Source organism: Pleurodeles waltl, chromosome 2_1, assembly GCF_031143425.1.
Source record: "Pleurodeles waltl isolate 20211129_DDA chromosome 2_1, aPleWal1.hap1.20221129, whole genome shotgun sequence".
Classification (NCBI taxonomy): Eukaryota; Metazoa; Chordata; class Amphibia; order Caudata; family Salamandridae; genus Pleurodeles; species Pleurodeles waltl.
The window spans coordinates 581851066-581865340 of NC_090438.1; the positions used below are offsets into that span (position 1 = coordinate 581851066).

At 45.7% G+C, this 14275-nt stretch overlaps 1 protein-coding gene across 1 annotated transcript in view; it reads left to right on the forward strand.

The window, feature by feature from the left end:
• The window catches only part of FKBP9 (FKBP prolyl isomerase 9), a 264101-nt gene extending 252588 nt beyond the window's left edge, over positions 1–11513 (forward strand). The window contains exon 10 of the mRNA XM_069215456.1: positions 10456–11513. Within this exon, the coding sequence (XP_069071557.1) occupies positions 10456–10632 (177 nt within the window). The 3' untranslated portion in view covers positions 10633–11513. The remainder of the gene's footprint in view (positions 1–10455) is intronic.
• The last annotated feature ends 2762 nt before the right edge of the window (positions 11514–14275 follow it).

Consider the following 14275-nt stretch of genomic DNA (forward strand, 5'->3'; position numbering starts at 1 on the left):
TCCCTGCCCTATCTGGCATTTGGATGCCTTGATAGAGAGGCCTGCAGATTGCAGAGCCTTCAAAACCTTCTTCAGGTGGACCAGGTGATCCTGCCAGGTGGAGCTGAAGACAGCAATATCATCAAGATAAGCTGCACTAAAGGATTCCAACCCAGCAAGGACTTGATTCACCAACCTTTGGAAGGTGGCAGGGGCATTCTTTAAACCAAAGGGCATAACAGTGAACTGATAATGCCCATCAGGTGTGGAGAATGCTGTCTTTTCTTTTGCTCCAGGGGCCATTTTGATTTGCCAGTACCCTGCTGTTAAGTCAAAGGTACTTAAGAATTTGGCAGCCCCTAATTTGTCTATTAGCTCATCAGCTCTAGGTATGGGATGGGCATCTGTCTTGGTGACAGAATTAAGACCTCTGTAGTCCACACAAAACCTCATCTCTCTCTTTCCATCTTTGGTGTGAGGTTTGGGGACTAAGACCACTGGGCTAGCCCAGGGGCTGTCAGAGTGCTCAATTACTCCCAACTCCAGCATCTTGTGGACTTCCACCTTGATGCTTTCCTTAACTTGATCAGACTGTCTGAAAATTTTGTTTTTGACAGGCATGCTGTCTCCTGTGTCCACATCATGGGTACACAGGTGTGTCTGACCAGGGGTTAAGGAGAAGAGCTCAGCAAACTGTTGCAGGACCTTCCTACAATCGGATTGCTGTTGGTCAGAGAGGGTGTCTGAATAGATCACTCCATCTACTGAGCCATCTTTAGGGTCTGATGAGAGGAGATCAGGGAGAGGCTCACTCTCAGCTTCCTGGTCCTCATCTGTTACCATTAACAGATTTACATCAGCCCTATCATGGAAGAGTTTTAGGCGGTTTACATGGATCACCCTCTTGGGGCTCCTGCTTGTGCCTAGGTCCACCAGGTAGGTGACCTGACTCTTCTTTTCCAGGATTGGGTAAGAGCCACTCCATCTGTCCTGAAGTGCCCTGGGAGCCACAGGCTCCAAAACCCAGACTTTCTGCCCTGGTTGGAATGCCTCTCCTGCCCCACCTGTCAAGCCAGTGGTAAGACAGGTGGGCATCCAAAGGCCCCCCTCATTCCACTTCCAGTGGTGGGGGTCCCCTTTGAAAGAGTAGGTGTGGACATAGTTGGTCCACTAGAACCTCCCACAGCCTCAGGAAATATGTACATCCTAGTAGTAGTGGATCATGCTACTAGGTATCCTGAAGCTATTCCCCTTAGGTCGACTACTGCCCCTGCAGTAGCCAAGGCCCTCATTGGTATCTTTACCAGAGTGGGTTTCCCTAAGGAGGTGGTGTCTGACAGAGGTACCAACTTCATGTCAGCATACCTAAAACACATGTGGAATGAGTGTGGAGTGACTTATAAGTTCACTACACCATATCATCCACAAACTAATGGCCTTGTTGAGAGATTCAACAAGACATTAAAGGGCATGATCATGGGGCTCCCAAAAAAACTCAAAAGGAGATGGGATGTCCTCTTGCCATGTCTGCTTTTCGCTTACAGAGAGGTGCCTCAGAAGGGAGTAGGGTTCTCACCCTTTGAACTTCTGTTTGGCCACCTTGTAAGGGGACCACTTGCTCTTGTTAAAGAAGGCTGGGAGAGACCTCTTCATGAGCCTAAACAAGACATAGTGGACTATGTACTTGGCCTTCGCTCAAGAATGGCAGAGTACATGGAAAAGGCAAGTAAAAACCTTGAGGCCAGCCAACAGCTCCAGAAGTTTTGGTATGACCAAAAGGCTGCAATGGTTGAATTCCAACCAGGGCAGAAAGTCTGGGTTTTGGAGCCTGTGGCTCCCAGGGCACTTCAGGACAGATGAAGTGGCCCTTACCCAATCCTGGAAAAGAAGAGTCAGGTCACCTACCTGGTGGACCTAGGCACAAGCAGGAGCCCCAAGAGGGTCATCCATGTAAACCGCCTAAAACTCTTCCATGATAGTCCCATCGCTGCCACCAATGTAGGAAGTTGGCTCTGTATGTGCTATTTCAAAGTAAGGAATAGCATGCACAGAGTCCAAGGGTTCCCCTTAGAGGTAAGATAGTGGCAAAAAGAGATAATACTAATGCTCTATTTTGTGGTAGTGTGGTCGAGCAGTAGGCTTATCCAAGGAGTAGTGTTAAGCATTTGTTGTACATACACACAGGCAATAAATGAGGAACACACACTCAGAGACAAATCCAGTCAATAGGTTTTGTTATAGAAAAATATCTTTTCTTAGTTTATTTTAAGAACCACAGGTTCAAATTCTACATGTAATATCTCATTTGAAAGGTATTGCAGGTAAGTACTTTAGGAACCTTGAATCATTACATTAGCATGTATACTTTTTACATAAAACACAAATAGCTGTTTTAAAAGTGGACACAGTGCAATTTTCACAGTTCCTGGGGGAGGTAAAGTATTGTTAGTTTTAACAGGTAAGTAAGTCACTTACAGGTTTTAGTTTTTGGTCCAAGGTAGCCCACCGTTGGGGGTTCAGAGCAACCCCAAAGTTATCACACCAGCAGCCCAGGGCCGGTCAGGTGCAAAGGTCAAAGAGGTGCCCAAAACACATAGGCTTCAATGGAGAGAAGGGGGTGCCCCGGTTCCAGTCTGCCAGCAGGTAAGTACCCGCGTCTTCGGAGGGCAGACCAGGGGGGTTTTGTAGGGCACCGGGGGGGACACAAGTCAGCACAAAAAGTACACCTTCAGCAGCGCTGGGGCGGCCGGATGCAGTGTGCAAACATGCGTCGGGTTTCCAATAGTTTCCTATGGGAGACCAAGGGGTCTCTTCAGCGATGCAGGCAGGCAAGGTGGGGGCTCCTCGGGGTAGCCACCACCTGGGCAAGGGAGAAGGCCTCCTGGGGGTCACTCCTGCACAGAAGTTCCGATCCTTCAGGTGCTGGGGGCTGCGGGTGCAGGGTCTTTTCCAGCCGTCGGGAAATGGAGTTCAGACAGTCGCGGTCAGGGGGAGCCTGGGGATTCCCTCTGCAGGCGTCGCTGTGGGGGCTCAGGGGGGACAACTTTGGTTACTCACAGTCGTAGAGTCGCCGGAGGGTCCTCCCTGAAGCGTTGTTTCTCCACCAGTCGAGTCGGGGTCGCCGGGTGCAGTGTTGCAAGTCTCACGCTTCTTGCGGGGAATTGCAGGGGTCTTTAAATCTGCTCCTTGAAACAAAGTTGCAGTTCTTTTGGAGCAGTGCCGCTGTCCTCGGGAGTTTCTTGTCTTTCTCGAAGCTGGGCAGTCCTCAGAGGATTCAGAGGTCGCTGGTCCCTTGGAAAGCGTCGCTGGAGCAGGTTTCTTTTGGAAGGCAGGAGACAGGCCGGTAAGTCTGGGGCCAAAGCAGTTGGTGTCTTCTGTTCTTCCTCTGCAGGGGTTTTTCAGCTCAGCAGTCCTCTTCTTCTTGTTAGTTGCAGGAATCTGTTTTCCTAGGTTCAGGGAAGCCCTTAAATACTAAATTTAAGGGCGTGTTTAGGTCTGGGGGGTTAGTAGCCAATGGCTACTAGCCCTGAGGGTGAGTACACCCTCTTTGTGCCTCCTCCCAAGGGGAGGGGGTCACATCCCTAATCCTATTGGGGGAATCCTCCATCTGCAAGATGGAGGATTTCTAAAAGTTAGAGTCACTTCAGCTCAGGTCACCTTAGGGGCTGTCCTGACTGGCCAGTGACTCCTCCTTGTTGTTTTCTTTGTTTCCTCCGGCCTTGCCGCCAAAAGTGGGGGCCGTGGCCGGAGGGGGCGGGCAACTCCACTAGCTGGAGTGTCCTGCGGTGCTGTGACAAAGGGGTGAGCCTTTGAGGCTCACCGCCAGGTGTTACAGCTCCTGTCTGGGGGAGGTGTTAGCATCTCCACCCAGTGCAGGCTTTGTTACTGGCCTCAGAGTGACAAAGGCACTCTCCCCATGGGGCCAGCAACATGTCTCCAGTGTGGCAGGCTGCTGGAACCAGTTAGCCTACACAGATAGTTGGTTAAGGTTTCAGGGGGCACCTCTAAGGTGCCCTCTGGGGTGTATTTCACAATAAAATGTACACTGGCATCAGTGTGCATTTATTGTGCTGAGAAGTTTGATACCAAACTTCCCAGTTTTCAGTGTAGCCATTATGGTGCTGTGGAGTTCGTGTTTGACAGACTCCCAGACCATATACTCTTATGGCTACCCTGCACTTACAATGTCTAAGGTTTGGCTTAGACACTGTAGGGGCACAGTGCTCATGCACTGGTGCCCTCACCTATGGTATAGTGCACCCTGCCTTAGGGCTGTAAGGCCTGCTAGAGGGGTGTCTTACCTATACTGCATAGGCAGTGAGAGGCTTGCATGGCACCCTGAGGGGAGTGCCATGTCGACTTGCTCATTTTGTTCTCACTAGCACACACAAGCTGGTAAGCAGTGTGTCTGTGCTGAGTGAGAGGTCCCCAGGGTGGCATAAGACATGCTGCAGCCCTTAGAGACCTTCCCTGGCATCAGGGCCCTTGGTACCAGAGGTACCAGTTACAATGGACTTACCTGGATGCCAGGGGGTGCCAATTGTGGATACAAAAGTACAGGTTAGGGAAAGAACTCTGGTGCTGGGGCCTGGTTAGCAGGCCTCCGCACACTTTCAAGTCAAAACATAGCATCAGAAAAGGCAAAAAAGTCAGGGGGTAACCATGCCAAGGAGGCATTTCCTTACACAGATTTTACAGTTCTCAAAGACTGCCCTTTCAGACTCACGGGCTGCCTGCAGGAAAGTCTCTGTCTTTATAGTTCAGTAGTCAGGCAATAATAGCCCTCAGGTGCGGCCCTGGTCGAGGAGGCGCTACCAGGGCCCTATGAGCTCCACCTTGGACAACCCAACTGGCTACAGCACGTCCTTAACCCAGCTCTCCACAAAGCCTTCCACCGTAGCCCCCTCCGCACGCTCATGGAGCCCCAGCAAGCGGACATTATTCCGGCGTGACCTGCCCTTTGCATCCTCCAAACTTGCCTCCAGCCTTCCGACAGTGGAATTGACCTGCACCATCTGTTTGCACAGAGCGCCTACCTCCATCTGCAGCTCCACAATGGAACCTTCCGCTACTGTGACCTTCCCTGAAAACTTTCTGAGGTCCACTCCCAGGAGACAAACCTCCACCGTTTCTATCTTCCCCTCGAGGGCCACCCTGGAGCCCTGTATAGCCGCAAGCAGTTCAGCTCGCGAGGGCACCTCAGCAGTCACTGGCGTGCTCAGAACATCTTCAGGACCCCCAAATCGAGTCTGGCGCTGTGGGATAGGCACCAGCGTGGTGTAGTGGTATATTGTTCCACAGTATTCCCCTGCAATACCACCGCCTGCTGGTGCCGCCCCATCTTGCCGCCGGCCAGAGACCACGTGGTATCAGCACCACGAGTGACCCAGAGAAAGAGCAAAAGTACCTGGAAGGTGCAACACAACTCGGGCAAGCAAGAGTTGTCGCTTAGCTTCGCATCACACCCAGCCACGTGGCGTGGTTATATCATGCAAGCAGCCCCATGCTCAGTCAGTCCATGCACTCCCAGAGAGTCCTACGCAGTAGGTCCAACACTTCTTTACTCGATAGGCCCGCAACCAGGCCACGGACTCTACACCAGCAAGCCAGCACCCCACATGAAGGCCCACAGCCTTCTTATTCCGGGCTGCGTCTCAGTCCATTCAGCCGCTCCTTCTCTCTGCCCACTCAGCTGGTCCACTGCCGGTCACCTGGCCCCTGCCCCTCACCGTCTCCCTGCGCCGGCCTGCAGACCAGCCCGGGCCATCCGCAGGTGCCCGATCGTGCAAGCCGGATCCTTCCTCGGACCCCAACCAGCAGGGCCGCGCAGACCGATGGGCCAGCAAGCCCACAACTCCTCCACAGGGGGCCGTCCACCCGCCTGTATACGCCAGCCCAATTGCAGCAAGCTTGACAGGGCGGCCGCTTCCTGCCTCCTACTTGAACGTGCCGGGCACACTCCACGCGGCTCACGCGGCCCTTAAAATCCAGAGATCCGGAACCCCAAAAGAGGCTTGTGATGTGCCGATGAGGTCAGGGCACCGTCCCTTGCCAAAGGGGGGGAGGAGACCTATAGTCGTAGGCACCCCAGGATATTCCAGGATCAGACCAGGATTGCAGGAGCTCACTGGGAGCTCGTCCTGCCAACCATCTTGTTTGGCCATGCCCCTACTCCTCTCTGTGTTAGCAAGAGCATGCTCCCTTGTCCCTGATCTCAGGTTACCTTTGTTCAATGAGGCACATTTTTAAAAACAGTTTGCAACCACGAGGCTTGATACCACTATAATTTTTACTACAAACCTGACTGCCTTATTTTGAATGTTGAGAATGACTCCATGGCTTTTTCCCCATTCATCTACTTCAATTTGAGTATTCATTTAGATTTCTGCCACCTGGACTGGTTGCTCCAGACCTAGAGCCTTTTTATGTGTTTGGCGGGCTGACTGTTGGCCCTCCAGACTCATGTGGGAGGAGACTGCCATGGAGCTAGCTGGAGGTCCCCCACCCCCAGGGGCAATTACAGTGTTTTCATTGGGCTGACAGGTTGAAGCCTCCGTATTAGATTTCTGCCTCAGATCCTTAGGGAGCTTAGGCCAATGCCGTTGCACAGAGGGAGTCCCCAGCACCCTCATAATGTGCACTGTCTGCTGCAGCAGACAGTGCGCTTTCCAAGGATGCTGGTTAGTGAAGGGGGGGGGGGTGAACCTGCGCCTCCCCCCCCAGGCACTGCCTTTCCATGGCAGGGACCGTGCCATGAAAAGGCTGTTGGAAAGGGAAGTTGTGATCAACACGGTGGTTCCTAACTCAGCGCCACTGTGGCTGACCATGACTTCGACCACCGCCAGCCCGTTGGGATCCATCATCCTGGAGGTGGAAGCAGACCCCTGGCAGTCTGACCACCACAGGGTCGTAATCTGGCAGTCGCACCACCAGGACTGTGGCATTCCGACCTCCATAGCGTGTTTGACAGTCACAAGGCCGCCAACTTGTAATGAGGCATTTAGGTCCATATTTATACCCTGTATGCGCTGAATTAGCATCTTTTTTTTTTTTTTACACGCTAATTCAGCGCAAACCTAACTCCATATTCATACTTTGGCGATAGACACGTCTAGCGCCAAAGTTATGGGGTTAACGTTGTTTTCTGGACGTGAACACCAAACCTTGCGTCAATGAGATGCAAGGTAAGGCGTTCCTGTCCAGAAAAGGACGATATGGACTTTGCGCCCTATTTATCCCCCGTGCTAAAATCTAGCACGGGAAGATAGGGCCCTTAAATAATGGCGCTAAGCTTGCTTAGCGCCATTATTTAACGCTGGGGTATGGGCAGGCGTAAGGGGACCTGTAGGCATATTTCCATGGTCAGAGACCATGGAAAGTGCCCACAGGTGCCCTTCCCTGGCCCCAGGGACACCCCCACCCACCCCCTTCTTCACCCACACCAGAGGGACCCAGCCCTGGTAAGTCACGGTAAGTTTTTAAAACATTTTTATTTTTATTTATTTATTTTACCCTGCCGGGGCCCTGACTTGGGGCCCCCTGCATGGTGCTGGCCCTAATGGCCATGCACAGGGGACATTCGGGATGGTGGACATGGCTCATGTCTATACTAAGACAGAAGCCATGTCCATGGGGGTTGTGCGCCAGAAAATGGTGCTGCACTTGGAGGCAATTGTTCTGCTTCTAAACAGTGTAGCGCCATAATTCGACGCACAGGCCCCGGTTTCCCGTACATCACGCTGGCTAGCTCCATTCCATAAGTATGGCACCCGGCCGGCATCTTGGGATGGTGCTAGCCGGCGCTATACTTTTTCACGCAAAACTGTGCTAACGCAGTTTTGCGTGAAAAAGTATAAATCTGCAGCCCTCACAAGGGTTCAATGGCTTCTCTTCCCTCTGCTTTCTTCACGTTAGATGCTGGACCACCCAGTGGACCAAGGCTTTCCTCTCCCTCCTTGCCCCTGGACCAGGCTGTAATCAGCTCACTTCTTTGTCAAGTGATCTGATTGCTCAAGAGTCGTTATTCGGTCCCTCTGCTGTTTTAAATATCCCACACACCCTGTTCTTTCCGCAGCCAGTGCCAACATGTCCACTACACGCAATCCACTTAACTTTTGTCTAGGCCTTAATAAATCTGCTCAGGTTCTGTGGTGCACATCATCTCCTAACCCTGCGCTCCCCCTGCTGCTTTGGGAATCTACATCACACAAAGGGGGAGCCCGTATAAACATATGTGAACTTGAGTAACAAACTTGTTGTTTCAACAGCGGTTCTTCATAAGGATTGAACCGCACTGATAGTTACAACTCAAAAAGAGAAATTGCTTCCCTATTGGTGTAGGGCTGATGCATGTCTGGTAGCGGCTGGTTTGCTCAGCGCATCGTTCCGGGGGCTTAGAATATCCCAAGGGCCTCTTCACCCATGCTCCTAGTGTTCTCTCTTCTGCCTTTGGTCAGCTGAGTGACAAACATCAGGTTGTTCCTCTCTGTAGCTCCTATTTAGTAACATGTGCAAGACACACGGTAGCGTGGACTGCACAACTGTAGTAATTGCCATTATGTGCCTGATTTCCACACTTCCTTTGGCAGAGGTACTTGCCCTTGCACTAGAAGTTCACATATAATCTCTTTTGCCTTATTATCATTGTTTCATTATTTTTCTTTGTCAGAACATAAATAAACATCCAACAAAGGAAGGGATTTAAGAGGGCAGCCTGTGAACTTTGTCTTCGTTTAGGAGCCATGATGTCCGGTCTGTCATCTGGGAGTTTCTCTCCGGACCACTTAAAATTGGGCCTTTAGAGGCACCCAAACACGCGCAGTTAGGGCCAAAGCAATGCTTTTCCAATGCACATTCTTGTTAATGTTACAAGGTAGCGTAAATTCTAGAAAGTGTATTTACTTTCTAGTGCAAAACTTTTTTGTGGAAAAAGTGCCCTTTTTTCAGCACAGTTAGCTCTTTGTGGCTTGATTCACTTTGCGTCGGGAGAGTGTTACTTGAGTGGGTCTTGGATGTTCCAGTGCAAGCCCTAAGGTTTTTGGACACAGACGCACTTATTAAAATTGTCAGACCTGCCTTCTCACCAGAAAATGTCTCCTTCAGGCAGACGCAGGTTGGAGAAATATATTTATTTCTCCAGTTCACACATGGCATTTATGCTGCTCTTTACAGCACACATCCAATGTGTAAAATGTTTTTTAAAATGTTTTGCTACAAGGTTTTCTCCTACATAATCTGTACTGAATATCACACACAAACCTGTGCACTGATGAATTTAGTAAATATGGCTGTGTGCCACAACTCTGGTTGCTGCCTTTTGTGTTTCTAGTAAATCTGCTCCTTAGTTTTGCCATCCCAACCTGGGAAATACCTGTGGCTAAATGTTCAGAGTTCATAGTCTCCTTTGTTCAAGGGTCTTCCGTTGCTGGAAATTGCCTCGCACAGAATGAGGAAGATGATGTGGCAGATGCAGCAGTAAGTTTAAGTTACACACATTGTGTAGTCCTGCAGCCCACTATTATGTCTGCACAAACAACCTACCATTCAGTCTCGAGCCTATGTGTGCTTGACACTGAAGTAGACAAACAGTGCAGGAGCTCATGTGAGGGAAACAAAAGCTACTATATGGTGGGATGCACATGGGCAGGGGTGGGATCGTTCATGCCTCCCAGTTTTTCTTTTTTTAGGTCTAGCGTTAGCCATTATCTTTTGATTATACTAAAATGATATTTATAATGTACTTTTGTATAGGGGCTGTCAGCCAGCCCTCTTCAACCATTGGTCAGTTGTTGTGGCATTCACATTTTACTACAGCATTCAGCATAGGGCAGTTTGTCAGCCTACTTCAGCCATTGGCTATTTTCACTGTAGGTGACAGCATTCTGCCCTTTCACGAGCAACATATCCACACCCAAAGTAGTTCCCTTAGGCACCAGTTACTTCTATGGCAACGTGTGCCTTTTGAGATCCCCAAAAATATTTTACTTTTACCAAATTTATTTTAGGTTGATGGGGGCCTGGTAGCTTTCCCAACAATAAACATAGGCGAAAATTGTGATTAAGCAAAACAATAAATGACAAATCAAAAGCCTGGTTTATTGTGGTATATGCTATGCTGCACAGTTAGGAGGACTTCCCACATTTGTCAAAGAAAACGGGCTACAATGCTAGTAGTCCAAGTCTACCACATAGAATCTGAACATTAAATTAATTTAGTGTGGGTTATACATAAGTATTGTCTCATTGTACATGAACTGAGAATACACGTGAAAGCTTCCGATTGGATACTAACAAGGAAGAGATCAAATACATTCATGGGTCATACAGAGTTCATGGTGGACAATTCGTGACTAGTACTGAGAAAATTTAATTTTGTGCAATATTCAAACAATAAGCGCTTGCATTTTTCTTACACAAACTGAAGAACATTTTGGTTTCCCGTTAATAATTCTGTAAAACTTATTCTTCTCATTTCAGTTTTCTGAATACATTCATGCTCAAGTGGAAGCAGGCAAAGGGAAACTAGCTCCGGGTTTTGACTCTGCCAAAATTATTGAAAATATGTTCACGAATCAAGACCGTAATGAAGATGGGAAAATGACAGCAGAAGAGTTCAAATTGAAAGACCAGGAACCACAACACGATGAACTGTAATGATATCCTGGCGGATGTGCTGCTCCTGTGTGCGTGTCTGTATTTTGTATGTTCAGCACCTAAGGGACATTTGGAGTATGCAGTCAATTCACCATGAATGGTTGGGAGGGAAGAGTCTGTCTGTCAGAGAATGTTGCTGGTTACATTTGTAATCAGTGCCTTAGATATTTACAAATATGGAGGAAAGATATTGTTTTCTGGTGAGCATCACTCGGACCATCATGGTTTCAAAGACCTGGGAAAGCAAGAACAGCGTGTCAGCACAGAGAACTATTTTGCTATTGGTGGTAAGATGAGGAGAGTGCCAACAAGTGAACTTAGCAGTGCACTTTATAGAGACATGCCACTGCAGTTCTGTAGTCGACACAGAAAGAAGATGGAAGGGATTTTAATTCAAGTCTTGTTCACACATTGCTTTAGATTGTGTTATGCCTTGGATATGATGCTGTGTTAATGATGCAGCAACTTGTAAACACAGGGCAGTACATGAACACTGAGGCAACAGGCCGGGAATTATCACTGCCTCAATGTTGGTGGTTTTAAACAGCAATTTTTAAACTTTTTTTTGTATTTAGCTCCTTTGTCATGGTGGCAAAAGCAGATCATGTTTTTCGAGACATTTTCTTTTTGAAAATATGTTTCACAGTGGGTTTCCTAAACAGAAAAGATAGTGGGAGGTTATGCTACAGATGTACCTTCTGAAATGTATTTAGCTAAAATGTGCATGAAGGAAAACCCAGTTGCTCTATTGTAAGAGGGCATTATGTGCTGAGCAGTCCCTTTTAATTGGATGAATGTGTTTCATTGCCTCGGATACTTGTAAAGTGGATTAATTCTAAGGACATTACACAAAATTGCATTAAAATCCGAAGGATGCAAAATCTTGATTCTTTGGTATCCTTTGGTGAAAAGGCACCTGTTTACGAGTCCATTGTAAAACTAAGCTGCCTTGTTTAGCAATGTGCTTAATCTCTGTAAAAAACATGTTGGTCATATGCCCACTGCAGAAAGTGGGGTTGGTAAACAATGAGGTGGACATTTTTAGGCTTACCAAAGGAAACAAAACATATTCCTCCTGTGATAGAACAAAGGCCGACTACAATCCCAAGTACGCTTTTCCTTTCCACCATAACAGTACTGCAAGCATTCCTTTCCTCTGGGTTGTTTTAGAACAACATTAACACAGATTAACAAATGATTTTCATATGCATACATTATACCAATCCATGGGGCCGTGTGAGGGTTCTACTTAAATATTGTCCCATTACAAATGAGCTGAGGATACTGAAAGCTTCAGGTTGGATGATTACGTTCATGACCGTTTTCTTCTATAGTTCCTGGAAATAGAGAATCCTAATAAGCATCTCCGACACAAAACAATGCAACTGTTATGCATCAACAAAAGTGTGACATGCCATCGCTTCAAATATATTGTCATTCTGATTATGTACTTCATAACCAGTATATCTCATCAAGATACGAATCAGTCAAATTTTTGGCCAAGGGTTACCCTGAACATTTAGAAGTTTATACCACTTTCCAAATCTCGTCATTCCTTACAAATATTGAGAGCTATTCTCAGAAGTAACGTACAGTTGTGAGTAGGTTACATGTGTAAGTTTACTCTTATACTTTTGAGTATTACTTTTGGTTAATTAAAAAGTCTGCTTGTAAACGTACTCAGAAGTATAGACTTTATCATCTCTACCCCCTGAAAATGGGTGTGCAGCCAAATGTATGAGTTCAAGTTTCTATAGCCAAAAGAAAACAGTAGTAAGTCTAGCACCACATGTGTCCAATAACTGATACTGCCAAAACCCTACCAAATAGGACTTAAAATAAAACTCCATAGGAAATAATGTTACATTATATTACATTTTATAAAACAGTTAAAATATAAATATTTGTTTTAAAATGTCTAAATATAAAGTGTATGTATTTAATTACAAAACATTTTAGCAGCCTTATTTGAATTTACAAATGAATGTAACATTTTAATTAAATATAAATTAATTAATATAATTACTTCTATAAAACACTTTCAATAAGTGTTAATGCGTAATAGAAATAATATGTTTTATTTGAGGTGGAATTTAGAAATTTTAGCTTCATAATTTTTATTTTTAATGTAATAAATAAAAAATAATTTAAGATTTAATTCAAATGAGGTTAACAGTGCTGTAGCAGTTTTTCTACCTTAAAACTATTACAGTTAGTTTACATTAATATTTAACAGAAAAATGTTTTTGCACTTTTTCTCCCAAGCTTAATAAGCGTCTTAAATTTTCCTTTTATTTTACCACACCAAGATCTCCACCTTAATTGCAGAGTCTTCCAATGGTAAAGTATAGGGAAAAGTAACAAAGTTTGTTAAAGCTCGAAAAAAATAGTAAAAATGTTTCTTAGGTTAAATATTATTGTAAATTAACCTTCTTTATTTATTTTGAATGGAGAACAAAGTAAAAACAGTACAGTTATATTAACTTAATTTTTAACTAAATTATCAATTATAGCAATAAATACAATTTATTTTGCTGAGGTTTAAATTAATACAATTACTCCCAACAGTAAAACGAAATATGCATTAATTATTAAAATCGGTTTATATAATCAAAAGTAAATTATATTTGAATAAAAAGTTATATTAGTTTTAAAATCAAACAAAGGTTGATGAAATATGTTACAACATAATAGATGTTTTATTTTTATATTTTAACAATAAATTCTATGTATTTATATCTGTTTCTATTTTCAGTAATTTAATTTATTTTAACAGTACTTTTTGTGGGCTTTTATTTTAAGTCCCCACCTCCACCGATTGACCATTTGTGCTACTAGACTCACTTCAACTCTGAACTGGAGTAATTTAGTACCTTTTGGCTGCAGTAACTTTAGGAGGACACTTTGTGAATAGCAAAGGGCTTACTTTGGGGGTGGGCATATGTCCCTCACTAGCACTCCATTAATAGCGCCGTACTCCTCCCTAAAACCAGCCTATTTTTTAATAAGTATGCCCTATTTCTCAACTACTCCCCAGTCCGTCCCACATTTACTACTAAATAGTAAACCTTGATGTGTGACGATCTACCAGCAGAAAAGATAGGAGAGTTGGCAGTGGTGATTTATTGTCATAGGTTTGTGACTAGCATTTTGGAGTACATTAGAAGTACTGTTGTAGTACTACTAAATGTACGACAAAATGCAGTTCGTGATTAGTTCCCATCTTGTTCTAATCCAGCAGGTTTTGCTTCTCCAGATTCAACACTTTAATTCACCAATATAGTCTGTTGTTTCTGTTTTCTTCTGGATTCAAGTTAGTCACATGCTCTTCAACTTCTTTGATGGATTGGCACAACAAACGCAACTGAGGAATTGAAAATATATATGTCTGCACAGAGTGAATGCAAAGCCAAACCTCCAGACAGAGTCCTATTGTCACAAGGATGGTCTCTCCCATCCCTCAGTTGTGGGTTTAATATGGGATTTGTGAACTTCAAGTGGTATGTAGAATGTTGGAACTTGTATAAATGCTTCAACCTAATTTCTAAGGACAGACGTTTACATGGCTTGGGGTGACTGGCATTGTTGTTTTAGTTAAACAAGTGAAATAACTTAGTTGAGCGCATCTCTACTTTTAAGAGCT